At 32.7% G+C, this 19,117-nt stretch overlaps 2 protein-coding genes across 4 annotated transcripts in view; both read left to right on the top strand.

Moving 5' to 3' along the window:
- The first annotated feature begins 2,545 nt into the window (after positions 1–2,545).
- LOC106119545 (clavesin-2-like) lies at positions 2,546–9,011 on the top strand. Of its 3 annotated transcripts, NM_001312278.1 has the most exon segments (7): positions 2,592–2,702; positions 5,314–5,485; positions 6,274–6,368; positions 6,615–6,759; positions 7,074–7,267; positions 7,663–7,978; positions 8,760–9,011. In NM_001312278.1, coding segments are annotated over 5 exon segments (882 nt in total). In that variant the 5' UTR covers positions 2,592–2,702; positions 5,314–5,337; the 3' UTR covers positions 7,963–7,978; positions 8,760–9,011.
- Positions 9,012–11,384: 2,373 nt separating this feature from the next.
- Positions 11,385–19,117, top strand: part of LOC106119257 (ankyrin repeat domain-containing protein 29) — a 22,422-nt gene continuing 14,689 nt past the window's right edge. The window contains exon 1 of the mRNA XM_013314173.1: positions 11,385–11,518. The gene's annotated coding sequence lies outside the window, so the exon portion shown is untranslated. The remainder of the gene's footprint in view (positions 11,519–19,117) is intronic.

Raw genomic sequence — 19,117 nt, forward strand, 5'->3', positions numbered from 1 at the left:
ACTTTCACTTTGGCTCTTGTTTTTGGGACGTATGCATTTATTTTATGATACGTTACGTTACTAATTTAGATGTTACCATTTCATTTCGAAATGACAAGTCTAATGGAAATTTAATTGGTCATATCATTATCTAACACATTGAAAGTATTAAGGAACTAATTTTTTGCCACAATTTTATCTTGAATTCTAACGTTATAACCAAATTTTGTGACCAGGAGTTTTTCACACATCGTTCTTTTAAGAAATTTATGAATCTGTCATAAACATAGGATGGGCGTAGTTACTTAATTTTATAAAAGCAAATTACTTTAAACAATAATGCTCATATGTACAAAAACATAGTTATCTCTGTGTTCTTAGGTAGAAATGAGAGGGATAACAAGATGTTTATAAACAAGTTTTGCGGCAATTTAAACTCACGCTTATGCACTATCAGGTCCACTGGACCCGATTGGCTAGTGCCGTTATGTTATCGACAAGTTATTTTGGTTATATAGCGCACAAAACAAAATAAATAAGACGCTACGTTCCTTGGAGTACTAGGCGAGCATAAGATCAAAGGTATAATGAGGTCCGAGTCAAGGCGGCCTCGTGATGTATACGTGACGCAAAGATAAATGCAAATATGACGCAAGCGTAATCGGCGCAACTGTTGATACGCTTTCAATACAGTATTTCGGTAAGAAAATAATATTCTACAGAATAATGTTAAATATAATCAATAAACAAACACTACTACTTGATAATGACTTATGAATACCAGTTTTATCTTGTACATGACCAATATAGCTGTTATAAAGTTGTTTGGAAGATCCTTGCAAACATGGCCAACAAAGAACGTCGTATAAATACCAGACTTTCCCCTCATTAAGTTATATCCAACCCAATAATTAAGACACGACTTCTATACCTCCTAATGAACGCAATAACTAACAAACTTGCTTTCCATGCTAAATTGCTTTCACTTCGATTGGGCATATGTGTTCTAACTTGCCTTTTTATATTGTGGTGTCTCCCAACTGTTCCTGTTACCCTATTCATTGCGTATCTCAGAAGCTAGTAGTTGTCATATCTTAAATAAAAAAAAAACAATTAATATTCATTTTTTTTCAACCGTAACTGTGTGTAAAATATAATTTGATTTTTGAAATTATTAAAAAATTTTATACCGACCAGGGATCGAAGCTAGAAAACAGTACTTTTACCGCTAAGCTGTCTGTAGTTTAAAAATAAATCGTTAAAACATAACCCTCTCGTCAGTACATTAGGGCCACGATATCATATTATAAAAAAAGGCAATGTTTCGTATCTAACTACGTCTAGAGAAAGTTCACCTAAATTAAAGCTAGCCTTTTATTTTGCTATCACTTTAAGAGTTTTTGTACTAAAATAATTCAATCTCTATACATAATAATCAAGCAACAATGTAGTTGAATTTAGAGCGGAAAAAAATAATAACATCAATTTCATAAATTATACACTAGCAGTTTGACCCGGCTTCGCACGGATCTTTTTTAAATATTTTAAAGCTAAATTGTATTGAGTTGCTATATGTTACTTTGATATATAGCATTTTAATAGACATTTACAATTATTCAAATCAGTCTAATAGTTTTTGAGTTTATTCGTTACAAACATACAAAAACATATCTTTATTATATTAATAACAGTATATAATACGTTATTATAATTTTGATTGAAACTTTGCACGAAATCTATTGTTTATTTATAAACGATGGCCCAGATTTAGTTATCATTTACAATTTGAACTACAGGCTCGAGGTCATCGACCCTGTTTCGCAGTTATGAACTTTGCCACGACTCTGAGTCGTATTGGAACTTTAAGATAAATATTTAATACACATCAAAGTGGTATTTATTTTCCTGCTATAAACAGGTAACAAATAAAATGACTATTCATAATTTAAAATTAGTGGCTAGGACGAACTTATCTCAGACAAAAATAAAAGATTAACGTAAATATATCTTTTTTTATTTTTTAATTCCTATTACTTATATTACGTAGTTAACATTTTTTTGAAGAAGAAATAGTTTTTATTTTGCTAGCTATAGCGCAACTATATTTAGCATTTAGCAGGAAAAACGAGAACTTGAACGTAGAATGCACTGACACGGCTAGAAGTATTACAAAATTCAAACTTTATACCCGCTCGAGGTTTCACACGAGACGATTGAATAGCAGTTGTAGGTATCTGTTGGACGTCAGTGCTATAGAGACTAGCTAAATGGATTTTTGACGGAGCGTACTTCCATATGATTTTTCCTTCATCTGCAGGGGATTCTACCTGGCACTCATCTGTGGAAAGTTCCGCTTGTAAACAACCCAGAGCTGTGCTTACTTCATCTCATACACACATTGCTGCATATACTTTAATATGAGTCGAATAGCTGAATAATGCGCGCGGTTTGGTCAATGTTGGACTTGTTTGACTGAAGTCTCGAGCTATAATAAAGTTTGTATGTTATTATACTCGAAATCCGAACTATTGCAAGTGATGAAATACTCATTTCATTGTCAGTCGCGTCTGGTCGCGCCGTCTCGCGAGATGATTGTTCAGTTTATAGGTTAACTTTATTTTAATACAAATAAAATTAGATTTTACTATTAGGTAATTATGGAGTAATTTATATCGTGTTATTTTTTGTGTTTTTATTGATTGCTTCTGGGATACTTTTGATTCGTGAGTATTGGATATTGATTTTTTATTTATTATCTTTCTAATATTATAAACGCGAATGTTTAGATGGATGTTTGAAGGTATCTCCAGAACGGCTGCATGGATCTTGCTGAAATTTGGCATAGATGTAGAACTAGGTCTGGAAGAACACGTAGGTTACTAATTAAGTTTTTTTTTGTAATTCCACGCGGATGGAGTAGCTGGCGATAGTTAGTTATTTTAAAAACATAGAAATATATTGTTTAATAATAGGTATCAAGGATATATCTTTTAATATTTTAGAGATATAGATATATTTACGTGTTTCCTTAATGGCCATGAATCAAGCGCAAACTTGTTTTAAGTTGCAATTAAGTTATCATAAATAATCTATAAGGTCTTAAAATAAACCAGTTTTAAATTAAAAACATCGTGTTTCTTTTTCAAATTACCTGGAATATCATTATGTTAGAATAATCTTGTGAATTATAGCAATATTTTTAATGAGTTCCCAAAATAATTTGCATAAAAATATTGAAAGAATAGAATAGATCAGTTACAAATAAAAATGTGCATAAACGCTCTATAGCTTTTAAAATAAAAAGATAAGGTCAGCATAACAGATATTTTAAAAACTATAATTATTCGATAATAAATTGTTTATCTGTCCGTGTTTTTTCTGGATAATCTAGTAGTCGGGATACTGGTAGTAAATAAACAAAAGCATTTGCTTATGTCTAATATATAAAAAAGCGTCGGTGGCTCAGGGGTCAAGCACTTGACTTGCAATCTGCAGGTTTCGAATCCCGCCATGTACCAATGTGTTTTTTGATTTCCGATTTACATATGTACATTTGTTAGATGTTCTTACGGTGAAGGAAAACATCGTGCTGCAACCTGCACATATCTGAGAAGAAATTTAAAAACATGTGTGAAGTTAACCAATCCGCACTTTGCCAACGTGGTTGACTATGGCTTAATCGTCCTTAACTTAGGGTAGGCTCCGAGCCCCTCAGTAGGAACGTATAGTGAGCTGATGATGATGATGAATATCTAATAGTAATATTAGGAGAGTAAAATTTATTTACTTAAATCTCCGTTTAAAACATATTATTTCTGTATTATTAAAGATATTGACAGGGATATGTTTTACACAAAGATTTTGGTATCGAAAACACAGTTGGTATAACGACGTGGCAACAGATTAATTACAGATTCGTGGCCGTATGTCGTTTGAATTTATTCAAACTAGCTTTATCTGCGTGCATATTTATGTCTACTATGTAATAAGATCCTAAAATGTTTTATATAAAGATCATATACTTTTTTGTGCAACTAACTTATAGATTGTAGCATTAATTAACTAAATTATCAAGGCTGCGCTAAAATTAACGTCATATTTGTAATATGAACAAGTGACTTCGAATGGATACAAGGTGCATGACCTTGGTGAATAAAAATGATGACTGCATTTACTTGAAACTTGATTGTTAACATCTCACACATGTATATTTAACTCGTTTTATTGATACGTTGAGTCCTTGACCAGTCAGTCAACTTTGCACATATATAACATGCTATAGAGACCATTTTTTGTTATTTGAAGCAATTCTATTTCTACATTTTTGTTATACTTTTTACTTAAGAGAGATGCCACACTCACGTTGCGTTTGCGTTGCGTCGCGACACTGTGACTTCGAGCTAACAATGTACCACACGACCAACCACACTGCGTTTAAGACAACGCTAGCATACAGCTTTGCTCAATCAGTCTATGATTGAAATGGGAGTTTAAGTTTATTGTCATAAAAATATTAAGCTGCCTTGTTTTATCGTACCGTGTAATTCCGCTCCAATGCGCATGCTCCTTGCTCAATACAACAGGCTAGAGCGACTTTGGCCTGTTGTGCATTGGTTAAATAAAAACACGCCGTTTTAACCATATGCCATGAGTCATGTGGCATACAGTTTTGATTTTTATTCTAAAACTACATAGGGGAACGCTTTGTCGTCGCAACACAAACGCAAAGCTCGTGTTGCGTCGAAGTAAACCAAAAAAAAACCTCATATTAAAATCGGTTTGCACAATCTGCAATTTCCGAATGTGATAGTTGCATTAAAATTTATCAAAAGAATATATCTTTTACGATAATTCTTATAAAGCCGAAAATGGCGTAAAGGGATCAGTTCAGAAGCAAATGGTAATTGTCCTTGAAATAAGAGCCATCTCAAAACAGTTGAAATGTTTGAATTGCTCTTTTGCAATTTTTGACTGCGAATAGAAAGTTAAGTAATGTGGCTATGTTCTGGAACAACATAATCAAACCGCATGTGATATAAATTCAACACCAATTTATAAGTGCATGTTCTTACATAAGGTTCTATGTAGGCCAAGATCTTATTGACATTTGACGGCCCTTTACTTTGATTCGTAATGTAATTTAAACAGATCTGCAAAAGGGGATATCTTTGGAACTTGTAAATTAAATGAATTTGATCGTAACATGTGTTTCAAGGAGATTTAATTAACATATTTTTTTTTACAAAATTGTGTTTAAGTTATTTATTATTTTTTATAAATTTGAGCTTGAGTTGACTAACTTTTAACAGGAAATTTTTCCTTCCATTTCAATAGAACCACAAGTACCAGGGCGACATAATGTACGAGTGTTTCCTTGAGATAGCATTCGAAGCGGAGTTGAATACAAACGAAGACCCCGAATGCCTCGCTTTGGCGTTCGAACAATGTAACGAGAATCCGGTTACCAGGGACGCATCAATCAGAGAACTAAGAGAACTGATATACGGTATGTTATGCTGTACTTGTAGATTGTGCGAAATGTATGCGAATTTAAATAGTGATGAAAAAGTTACCTTAACATATTGGTTATCTCTGTTTTGTCAAAGATGAATGACAAGGATGACGATATGTTCTATACAGAGATTTCAGTAGAAAATAACCGTTAATTGGAGAAGTTTTTTAATACAGCAACCGAGTGTATAGTCCGCCAGTAACGGTCTTAGGTCTAACGCTCTTTTTAATTATTTGCTTTTATTATTTGCCCTGGGCGGTCGCCCAATCGCGCCTGCCCTAACCCGACACTGTATCCTTCCACACACTAACTAACAAATCTAACTGTACAAATTTATGTAAGCAAAACTGTACAATTCGACTGCTTCAAAATTAAATTATAAGATATAAAAATTCCTAACTGCTCAAATATAAAGCAATTATTATAATTATTTATTTTATGGTGCTTGGAAGAATTTGAGTATTAAAAGTTGACACTAATAAGTGTAACTGATCAGACTTGCAAGAATGTGAATGTCAGGTGCATTTTGCAAATGACCTTTGTTTGTAATGTTTTTCTAACAGTTGCTCAACTTGAATATAGTTTTGTTATCGCAGTAATTTTACACAAAGTTCTAAGTTTACAAATAATATAAATATATAATAAAATAAAGAAAAACATTTATTCTTTCTTCGCATAATTTATACCTGCTTCATTTTATATTATAATAAATTTTGTAATAGCGACATCTATAGTTTTATTTATGCACTTCTAATAACTCTTGTTTGTACTTTTTTCGCCAGAGCGCGGTGAGTGCAAACCACATAGGACTGACGACGCGTTTTTACTCCGTTTCCTTAGAGTGAGAGATTTTATTGTACCACGGGCACACAAACTTGTAAGTGATTTTTGATTCAAGAGATGGCTTTCATAAAATTTAATATTTCTTACACTGGTTAAAAGACTAATTGCCCCACTGATAGTTTATCACTAAGGAGGGTTCTTTGTGACAATTTAATTATTATATCGTTTACTTAACATAGATTTAGTATGGAAATTCTAAACTAATGGTACTGCTTAAGTGTCCTTTAAATGATTCTCGGTACGTCTGTAAGTAATAATTGTTGAATGACATTGTTTACAGTTGGTGCGTTACTGCAATTTTCGAGCAGAATATCCACATCTTTACAAGGATGTCGATTTGTGGGGCCTTACCAAAGTGAAAGACGTCTACGAAGGTTCAATGCTGGATAGACCTGACGTTGGACGTTTAACCATTTTTAGATTTGGTAAATATTTTAAGTTTACCAAAGCAGATAATAGATGGCGCTGTATGAAAAGTACTAAACGCTATTATTATGTTTCGTAGCTGAATAGACATCCTAGCCGCAACTCATTGTCGTCACTCTGGTTTCCCTTCAAAACGTATAAATCTTTCGCCTTTTACTAAAGATTTCCGTGGAGGGGAACACTCAAATGAGTCTTAAATATTTTTGACGCCCTACGTACGTAGGGTTAAAATTTTGACATAATTAACTGAAATATGCCGTTATGCGTTCCTCAATCGCCCTGGCTTACAGTCCACGTGTCTATGAATTCCCAGGTATGTGGGACCCAAGTGAGTTTCCAGTGGAAGACTTGGTACGTGTAGGAATGGCGATGGCGGAGATCGGCGTCCGACAACCCAAGATACAGGTGCTGGGGGGCACCGTGATCATAGACTTAGAGGGGATCACGCTGCGGCATATCGCCACGCTCACACCAACCATCGCCTACCAGATGGTGTGTTTGATGGGCGTAAGTATAAAAATCAATATGAATTAGATTTCATAAATAAGGCTATATAACAAATAGATGGCAATAACTAAAACAGCTTCTGTTTCGTCTTATTTATATAATGAAGGGATTGACGAGTGTTCGAGCTTTTGTTATAAAAAGTTTACCAAATGTAAATCAGCGCCATCTACTTTTTTTATAAAATCATTAAATTTGCAATTTTGTTAATGGTTATTTTACTAATTCGCGTTGTTATTTAGAACGTTTTACGTTTAGTTTTAGTATTGAAAAGTAATATATTTTTTAAAGCATTTAATTACTTAACTGTTATAGCAGTAGTTTAATAATTACATAGTTACTAGTAACGTTAAATTCTGTTATATTATTACTTAATATTTTTTTTTTTAATTTTCCAGGTGGCAACTCCAGGTCGCTTGAACTCCTGTCACTTAATCAACTACAACTGGCTTCTAAATTCTTTCTTTTACATCTACAAACGCTTCATACCACAAAAAGCTTGGGGTCGTATCTTCTTCCACGGTCATGACCTGAAGTCACTTCACCAGCATATCGACCCTGAATGCTTGCCTAAAAGATATGGTGGTACATGTAGGAACCATGTGTCCATAGGACAATGGATTCAAAAGATTAAAAAGTATAGAGACGCACAATTTGATAAAGAAATGAAAGATCTTGGGTATCTTATTAAAGAATAAATGTGATATTAAAAAGGTAAAATAATTTGGAATTTCCGATTTTATAAAAAAGTTTCTAAGCTACGCGTAACATCGATGGATCATACGTAAACTGACCCAAGTGAAGAAATAAATTTTAGAGCATAACAAATAAGGTTAAAAGTGCAGGAACTGTTTTTTTTGTCATAGAGACGTCAGTATATTACGTGAGGTGTTTAAGGGGTTTAAGGGGGTCAAGTCAAATCTCATTTAATCTTACGTTGGAGGGAAGGGGTTTTGGCAAATATCACGCAATTTTTTTCTGATTGAAACAAATATAAATAAAAACACGAAGCACTTTTTTTTCTTTTTACAATAACAATCCAACGCGTTTACGTAAGAAACTCACATTTTGAAAAATCTCACGTGAGATTGGGGGATGGGGGAGGGGGTTAAATAAAATCTCAGGACATCTAACTATTGCAGAAAATTTAAAAAAATACCTCACGTAATTTATGGACGCCCCCATATCTAGTACACATTTTTAATAATTTTTATGAAAATTTCCAATAAACGGAGTAAAATGCCATGTTTATTTGCATTAAATGCCGGTCCGTCTCTTTAACGTAGGATCCATCGAAATACCGTGAAGCAATCATTCAACAAACGCACTGATCAGTTAGGTATAAGCTTAAGATATTCAATGTGTCTTTTAAATTTGATGAAAAAAGGCTAGTGAATTATGAAGAAATAATTTTGTTTTGTTAGTAAACTGACAACTATTTCTTTACTAAAAATTTTAAAACATTTAAATTCAAATAATTTATATTATTCTTTAGTTTACTTATGGTGATAACGACTTAGGGTCCTTCAATAAGCGAGCCTATCACCACCTCAAAGGCCGGCAACGCATCTGCGGTTCCTCTGGTATTGCTGATGTCCATGGGCGTCGTTGAACACCCGAGGTGTTCCCGCTGCTCGTTTGCCCCCTTCTGCTATAAAAAAAATGTAAATTACAAACAGGCTCCCTCTAGATTAATTAATTTAAACTAGGTATAAATTATTTTTTTAACTATACAAAATATTTGCGATATTTTTACCACCATTTGTAAATAAATATCATCAAAAAAAATTTTTTTATTTACCCTTATTTCCTCGATCTATTTCTATAATAATATTATAAAGAGCAAAGATATGTATTTTTATATTATCATCAGCTCACTATAAGTCCCCACCGAGGGGCTCGGAGCTTACCCTAAGTTAGGGATGACTAGGCCATAGTCAACCACGCTGGCCAAGTGCGGGTTGACTTCACACATATCTTTGAATTTCTTCTCAGATATATGCAGGTTACATCACGATGTTTTCCTTCACCATAAAAACATCGGATGAATTTACATATGTAAATCGGAAATCAAAAAGTCATTGGTACATGGCGAGATTCGAACTTAGGACCTGCAGATTGCAAGTCAAATGCTTGACCCCTGAGCCACCGACGCTCGTATTTTTATATGTAACGAATAAATTAAAAAACAATTGGACCTATTTCAAAACTTCTTTTGCTATTAGAAATGTACATTATCACAGAGTGAGTTAAAAAAAATGACCTTCATGTTCATTTATTACTAGATTTTTTTTAATCACTGAGAAGTCGTGGGTAAAAGTTAGTTACAAATAAGCAGAATAAGACTAGTGACATTTTGTTTTATAAACTGCCTCTGTATTTTTCAACAGAGTGAAAGAGATAACAATACATATTAACATAATAAATATAACTTCGCAGGAGTTCTATAGTAAGGATCCTTCCTAAGTACAAAAAGCTTATGCGGGTAAATAAATATACAGGGTGTTCGGGAATGACGTGTCTGTATAAAACCGACGTAGGTATAGAAAATTACAAAAGAAGAAATATGACACAAGCTACAGTATGACCTTGTTACAGTTTTATGACATTGACAAGGGGGCGCTAGTGAGCTATAATTTAGTTTGGATTATGCTGTCCGAGTGAAATAAAGAAAGTAGCCGGCACTGCCTGGGCACACGAGGCTTAAGATAGAGAGAAATGGCGTCTTTGGAGGAGGCCTTTACCCGAACAGGGGTTCGTACTGAATAATATATAAAAAAAAATATTAAATTTATAAAGAAGAGTACGTTAGTATTATTGTAAGCATATTTCCTTATTGCAACTAATAGTTACTTTGTACATTTTATTTCTACCATGTATTTATCTGTATGGAAATAATTGGCTATATTATTATTGTTATGTCGTCCTAGTAGCTTTGTCGGTCCAAACAATGCCACCAGCGGACAGGGGAATTAAAGGTTTTATGACTGTAATATAAAAAGGGGCGACGAGATGTTAAATTAAATTGTTAACGTTAAAAGAGTTTTAAGATTTCTTTTTCAATAAAAATACTAATACACATTACGAAAGTATTGTTTGCGAGCTTCTGACCATTCCTAAGCTCTAAGCTTGTGTTAGGAATTTCAATTTAACTATAGTAAAACACGGTTGTTTTCTATTAAATTATTTAAACTTTCGTGAGACATTATAATAAACTGATATAAAAACGGCTAAACACTCACATATATTCGTCCGGTGGCGGCACCGACTAGTTTCGAGCCCATCAAGGGCCCTTCATCAGGGTGAGTGGTACTGGTATTATTTCGCGGACGCGGCCCCCAGCTCACTGAGTGAACGGGACGAATATACGTGAGTGTTTAGCCGTTTTTATATCAGTTTGTTGTTTTCTAGTTTTTTTTTCGAGATTGAAAACAAACTTAACTTAGGGTAGGCTCCGAGCCCATCGGTGGGGACGTATAGTGAGCTGATGATGATGAAAACAATGGCAATCTTGTAACACAACAGGAGCTGCGACAGTGTAATCTAGACTTTCACTAAATACTGTCTCATGATATTTGTATTAAAAAGCGTAGTTTTTATATATTTCTTGTATACGTCGAAGTATGTCGAAGTATGTATTCTGTAAGACATAAAAGTTTTACAGCAAATAAATATCCTCAAGGCGGTCGGAATCTGGGGGAGGTGAGGTTAGGGATTTATCAGAGCTTTATATTGTGAAGTTAAATTTATGGCGTTCGTATTCTAAGATAACACTGTATTTTGGATGAATAATAAAAAAAGTGTCAAAACAAGATACCAAAATAGGATATTTTGTCACTCAGACTTGTTTTATTGTAACTTAACCTCCTTAGTGAAGATTTCTCTTACTTTAGCTTTCTTAGTTGATTTATTATACTAAATTTACACTAAGGGAGAACACTGAAGGTTCCTGAGTGTAGTGTGGTTAGTTAAAATATTAACAATTTATTTATATATTAAATAAAATCAGGTAAAGTTAAACAATAACAAAGACTTAAAAGTCCCGTAACCATTGCGCTTGTTCCCTATTTGAAGAGGCTCTACAGGTCGGCAGTATCGCGCGGGCTACGGCGTAGTTCGGTCGTAGACGACACTTAGCTTACGGGAAAGTTATGCGATTTATTTTATAACATCCAGAAAAAGCTTGAAATAAGTTTCATATTTATTTCTGAATTCGCGGAATACAAGCTTTTGAAGATATTGAAAAAATAAAAGGTTAGTATTTTTTTTTTAATTAATTTCCATTTAAGGAAAAGATTTTATATGTAAATGCTAAATATACCAATGTTAAATACTTCAGCGGTAAATATTTAAATTTATATATATATAAGAAAGTTGTGTTAGTTACACTATTTATAACTCTACGAAAATCGGTGAGGAGGTAGCTTAGAGCCACGAGACGGACATAGGATACTATTTATTCATTTTTTTTCTAATTTATGCCTTGAAGAGCTGCTTTTTATTTAACTTACTAATATTATAAATGCGAATGTGTGGAATGGATGGGTGTTTGAAGATATCTCTAGAAAGGATCTCGATTAAATTACGGAACACATAGTCTACACTAATTAAGTTTTTTTTATATATCCACGTGGACGGATCGCGGGCGACAGCTAGTTACATATAAATATGTGTACAATCTTTGCTTTGTTCGTTTAAAATTTTTCAACTTTTTATTTAAAATATGTTATTATTCTTCATTATTTGTAAGAATAATTAACAAACATGCGACATTAATAATTAATTTGTTCCCTATTAATATTTTCGAAGATCTATGTAAGTAATTTGTTAATCTTGTGAGTCGAGGTTGCGGCTATCGGCCTAATGACTAGTCGTTACTCGTATGTTTTACATAAGATTAATTACTCTGCGTGTTTCCATTGTACATATGTATATCAACAATATGACGTCTCTATCATTCTATTTTCATGAAACAGAAACGGCAATAGATGTATAGTTTCGTAACTCACAGTGACGTCATAATTTTAATTCGCAACATTTATCTATGTACTAGTTGTCGCCCGCGACTCCGTCCGCTCTCAGACCTACTGAATATGCATATAAAATAGTTCAAGCTATAGAGATGAATTATGTCAACTATCATTGTGACACGAGAATTTTTTATATAAGAAAATACGTGGAGCGAAAACGTCGTACTCTTTTAAAAGTGGGAACACACACAAAGTTAATGAGAAGTGTCTAGTGTCTCAAGTTATTTGTAATCAAAAAAAAAAGTTAAATAACATTTTTCACTATTTGGTGCTTTCTAGTTTATACAATTTGCTTGTTTAAAATGTTTGATATGTGTTCAAGGAGTTTTTACACTATAGCTGCCATTAAATCAAAGAAAAAAGAAATTAAACATTTGAATTTAGTAACGTCAAATCAGTTTTCTATGTCTTTCTGTTATTCATGTTCTACAATATTAACATATTTTTCTGTAAATAAGTGTTTTTTATTTAAAGCCCTGTACAATATGTAATAAATCCCCCTGTATACACTACATTTAATAAAAAAGTATGAAAACCTTTCTTTTGAAAAAAAAACCATTTTAAAAATAAAAAAAGCATAGGTATCAAATACAATGAACTGTTAAAAAATATATGTTTGATATATACGAAGAGAGCACGGACATGAAAAGCCGTTATAAAGTTTGCTTTAGCGACGGCATTTCAATTTAAAACGAAATGACTTTTTATTTTTTAGTAACAAACGTTATGTTAGAATATACTTAAGCTCTAATACATTTGCTTTTAATCTTATTTTACTAATATTATAAATGTGAATGTTTGGATAGATGGTTGCATGTTTATTTGAAGGTATCTCCAGAATGCCTAAACGGAACTTTATGAAATTTGGTATAGTCTGGAAGAACACATAGAGTACTAATTAAGTTTTTTTTATTCCGCTCAGATGGAGTCGCGTACTATCCGTATCAACTGTGTTGATTAGTAAAAATGAATTTGTAAGTAATTATACAGGTATCAGACGAAATTTAGACTTTAAAAATATCAATAAAATCTATATTAGAATTATCTAATACTAACGATCTAATTAGGATGTAATTATTTATTAACTTTTTTACTTTAACCCTTATTGTGGTAAGATTTTTTTGAAGAAAAGAAAAAAAGAAAGTTAAAAAAAAACTAAGTTAAAAATTATTTTATAATGATCGTATATTTTTATAAAGTTGTATGTATGTTATACTATACAAAATGAACATAAGGGTTAAGACACATTAGTTTAGTAAGTTCATAAAAAATGTAAATGATGTTAATCATTCAAATAAACTAACTCATCTGATGTATAAACACGGCTAAATACTTACATGTATTCGTTATCGAATAATTTAATAAACTAACTCATGTTAAAATGGTTATTTTACAAGCCATTTTAATTGAAAACACTTTGTTATAATTACGACTGTTGTTAGAGAGATGGGATAAATAAACTTGACAATACGTGTAGCATGTATCAGGGCAACATAAATACAGAGTAACAAAGGCAGCTGCCCGAGGGTGGCGCTATTGTACGGAGGTCACTTTCCTCGAGGGTACTTTCCATAGTCTATTTATGTTGGAAATGTTAACATTGTAACGTTTGTTGTAATGTTACAAAATTTAAAAGTAAAAACTTACTTACTAACTTAATTAGCGACCAGTAAGTACACCTAAACCCTGTAGGTTTTTAGTACTGCTGTAGACAGCAGTACTAAAATCGGTTAGAACCGATATTTAATTTGTTATATAAACTTTTTGTATAATAAAATAAAAAAAAGAGATATTTTTAAGTGTAGTTAAATGTCTCGATATTAAATACAAAATTTTACATGATTCGTAGTGAGTTTTTATTGCTATAATAGCTTTAGAAAAAACATATTTCTTATTTTTTTAATCTACATATTTGTAAGTAATCTTCGACAGATTCTCTTCCAAATACGATCGTTAATAGCTTAATAAGGTTAGTGGTATATAATACATAGAAAGATAAAGTTAATCTAAAAATAGTCAGCCTTAATAAGTTTCCAAATGTTACGTTAACAAAAAGAAATAAAGCAATATTCAAAAGAAAGTAAGTAAATAAGTTAATCAAAATTTCACATCAGCCGAGATTTGGATTTAGGTCGGACAGAATTTAATTATCCTTAAATATTAATATTAGTAATAATTTAATCTCAAAGATATCTCTGAAATAAGTAATTAAGTTATAATTTTTGTATGATGTTATGAAATATTAAGATGTCTGCCGCGTCTTTGAGCACGTTTTCAATTAACATATTTGTCGATGAATACGATTAACTCAAGATATTTATTGAAGGGAAGCCGTTTCTATGAATATTATCATTATAAAGTGGTTCTAAAATAAACGTTGGCATTAATTCAAATACAATAATGAAACTGTAGATTACTTTTAAAGGGATTAAAGTTTCTATTGCCCTTAAAACAAAAGACGATTATTATTACGAAGCAATGGTAGATTGGTAGATTAATTTTAATTTAATTAGTCACTTAATAATTAATAAAGAGTTAAGTATAATAATTCAATAATAAGTTTATGTATATATTTTTAAGTTATAATATTATATTTTTCAATTGCTAAATAGTTATAGTTATAGTTTCGTTACGATTGAAATTAGAAGAAAAGCAACATTGGATTAAGTTATTTGGTTAAGCTATAAGTCTTTGTATGCTTTCATAATTCGTTAGTTATTTTTTTTTTACTTTTAAATATATCACCATCTATATAAAACCTTTCCATGAAATACCAACATTAATTACTTTGTGCAGAATAGCGATTTTAACACAAAAGCGAAACCGTGACAAAAATGTTTTTTTTAAACTCGAAACGAGCTAACGCTTCAATAAATACTGCTACGTACTACATGTGGCTGTTTTGCATACAATTGGCAGCTGCGCTCAATAAAAATACGTTTATAAATGAACTAGCTGTCGCCCGCGACTCCGTCCGCACGATAGCCTATGTGTTCTTCCAGACTATGATCTACATCTATGCCAAATTTCAGCGAGATCCTTGCAGCAGTTTTGGAGACACTTAGGCACAAAAGTCCATCCATCCAAACATTTATAATATTAGTAAGATTGTGTTTTACGCGAAAAAGTGCTTCTAACTGTTTTTGCAATAAAATTTGAATGAAGCTTAAAACGTAGATATTTCGCATTCGTTCGGCTAGCAAAAAATTAAACGCTACGCTGCGACTTTATTTACGTGATTTGAATAAGCTTTTGGAAGATTGCAGCTTCCCCGCAATTTAAAATGTAACAAAAAACATTTGTAAACTCAAAAATTATATTTATATTTTACGTTTTAACAGCTAAGTTATCTTTAACTTTACTTACAGTCGAAATTACGATCATGGCAACTTAAAAGTGCAACTTAAAATTTCAAAAAACTTTTCAGAATGAAAGATAAGAATATATAGGTTAAGATATAATCCTATATATCTATGTGTACAACATAAGGTCAGATAAAAATATTGTCATTAAAGTCTCTAGCACACAGCCATTTAAGCGAACAATTTTGATATGAACATAACATCATTTGTTTTTTAACTATTAAGCCCCTACGTTTACATTAAATCGATTATAAGGATCAAACTATGCGCTTTTTTCTGCAGTTTTATGTCTTTCGCTTTGATTTCGCTTTGTGTTTGTTGCTGTGTGTTACAAGCCTAACAGTAAATGCGGAACTGTTTCTCGTGTTATCTCATACATAATACAGACTCGCTAATGACAAACTGCATCACAGGTAAATACGTAATGACTTTACTTCGTTGTTTGTGCCGATTTTACTAATTGCTAAGCAGTTTAATTTTAAACAGTAACTCTTAACTATAGAATTGCAACGCATCTTCTGAATCTTCTGTATCCCTTGTTCATGAACATGATTAAATAACCATTTTACTAATAAATGCGAAAGTTTGGATGTACGGATGGATGAAGAACTGGTGAACGAATCTTGCTAAAATTTGACATAGAACATAGTCTCGAAGGACACAAAGGCTAATTAAGTTTTTTTTTAATTCCGCGCGTACGAAGTCACCTGCGACAGCTGGTAACGGAATAAATTTGACTGTAGTAACTCGTCTGATCTCGCCTCTTAATTATTTCAACCTGAAACCTCAGCGAGTGACAATCATAAGGCACTGTCGCATTGTGTTTGGATTGCTCGCCTTTTGTTGGTTTGTTGGTTTCACTGGGGTTCGATTAGGTGTATTGTTGCATCGATTGACTTCACTCTATCCTATTGTGTAACAACGCTTTGTTTAAATATATTTTTAGTAAATTTATTATTGTCAAGATGAAGTTTTTCTCTCTTGTGTTTCTTTTACTCTGTCTTAAATAGGCTTTGGAGGTTTAGATGGCTCGATAAATCAGTTTGAAATATTGAAATTTCTTTACTGTATGTGCCCAACGTGGACACTATTCCTTTGAAAAAACATAGCTATCTTACTAATATTATAAATGTCAAAGTTTAGATAGATGGATGGATGGATGGACGAGTGAATATTAATAAAATTTGGCACAGATGTAGAACATATTCTGGAAGAACGCGTAGGCTACTTATTCAGTTATTTTTTTAATTCCGCGCGGACAGAGTCGCGTACAACAGCTAGTGTTTTAAGAAAATCTTAGGTCAATGGTATCGTATGGTAATAACTTAAGCTTTTAAACTTTTTTATTTTAGATAAATATATATTATCTAAATGTCATTAAAAATATATCCTAAAGATGAATAATAAGCGTATGGTGTCATCAAAAAACTTATATTACTTTTTTACCGTCCATTAATAAATCTCCGTAGCACCGAGACGCGTATGCCGAGACCTCAGCTTGACCTACTTTAAGTCAAGTAACTTATTAACTTATCACAGCTATATTCTCCTATCTTTACTTAGTTAACTTAATGTTAAATTAAACTTACTGGATTTTTTATTACTTAGAACTTCGCACACGCAACTATAACTTGAAAGACATAGAATACTTAATTTCTTATTACACTTAGGGGATACGAATCAAATTACCTTACCACACTTTATTAAAATAATCAGTTAAGCTATAACTATACTTAAAACTACATGTTAAAAGAACTTTACGCACATATTATATCTTACTATTATAAATACGAATGTTTGGATGGATGTTTGTTAGAAGGTATCTCCAGAAAAGCTGTAAGACTTTCGCCGAAATTTGGCATAGATGTAGAACAGCGCGATGATACCGCGGGGACGAAGTCACGGGCGACAGCTAGTACTCATGTATACATAATAATATACCGAAACGCATTAAAACATGTTTTAATGCCCAAAAAGTTAAGTATAAGGCAAGTAACACTTCTCTAAAAAGAACATTTTTAAACTCGCATAATCTTTTAAACGATTGTTGTAAGACATTCGTCCGGTGGCGGCACCGACTAGTTTCGAGTCCATCGGGGGCCCTTCTTCAGGATGAGTACTGTATTATTTCGCGGACGCGGCCCGTCGCTTACACTCAGTGAGCGACGGGCCGCGTCCGTCGGTGCCGCCACCGGACGAATAAACGTGAGTGTTTAGCCGTGTTTATATATCAGATTGTTGTAAGAGTTTCGCAATAAAAACTATTTTATAGAAAATTTTAATGACCATGATTATTTTATAACTTTACTACATTTTATTATAAAAAAAATATATATTGTAAGATAAAATCCCAAATGGTTTTTAATATGATCGCTGTAACCTTGTTATCAATAATCCGGGAGATGCTTCAACTCAATAACAAAGCTTGTTATGGTATGGAATTGGAAATAAACAATTCATTGTTATTACTCCGTACTGCTGTAATGTGGCCGTTAGCTCGGAAAATTAGAATTGTTTCTCATAAATATATAATGTATTTTAAGGTTAAATTCATTTACTTTTTTTTAATTAAAGAAAAGTATTGTGTCGACTTACTGTTTATCTTACTTCTTGATGGATGGATGTTTGTTTGAAGGTATCTCCAGAACAACTGAACAGATCCGGCTGAAATTTGATCTAGACGTAGAACATAGTTTGGAAGGACATAGCTACTTATTATTTTTTTTAATTTCGCCCGGACGGAGTCGCGGGCTTCAGCTACACTCTCTCGCTCTTTGCCTAGCTTGCATCCCACAAGTTAGTGAGGTCAGCTTTCCCAATCCGTCTCTTCCACTTCGCTCTGTCCATGACATCTTCTGAGACTTGGCATATAGCTACACTATTTTTATGATTTGATGATTTGACAATAAACGTTATTACTATAGAGGATGAATAATCAATTTACAATATAGCTAGTAAAATTATAAACTAAACAAGTCACAATTTCACCGTGATTATACTAAATGAATATTTATTTTATACAAGCTCTGAAACGTAAAACTGTATTGAACGTAAAAAACTGCGATAGAGCATCGTATCTCAGAGAAAATAAATAATTAATTTACGATTGTATCAAACATGTCGGGGGATGAGATTGGCTGTCATCTGTCGTGTGTCTGTGTGTATTACTCTGTGATGACGTCACAACAAAGTCTGGTAAACATATGAAATGATAAACAATGGAATATTGTCTGCTACAAATGTTAGCATACTGTTATGTATGCGCTTGCACTAGGCGTAAATAGGAACGGTCGGCTGCGTCCGACCTGTACGACAGTTTACGTCATTAAAGAGAGTCTGCACTGAGCAACCGTTGTTTTGATTACTCCCCATACTTATCAGTGGCGACGAGAAACCGAAGTACCCGCGTTGTGAATAGTTTTATTCAAAATGTCTGTTGGGGTTTTGTCTTGTTTTAACCA

Source organism: Papilio xuthus, unplaced genomic scaffold (genome assembly GCF_000836235.2).
Source record: "Papilio xuthus unplaced genomic scaffold, Pxut_1.1 DF827461.1, whole genome shotgun sequence".
Lineage (NCBI taxonomy): Eukaryota > Metazoa > Arthropoda > Insecta > Lepidoptera > Papilionidae > Papilio > Papilio xuthus.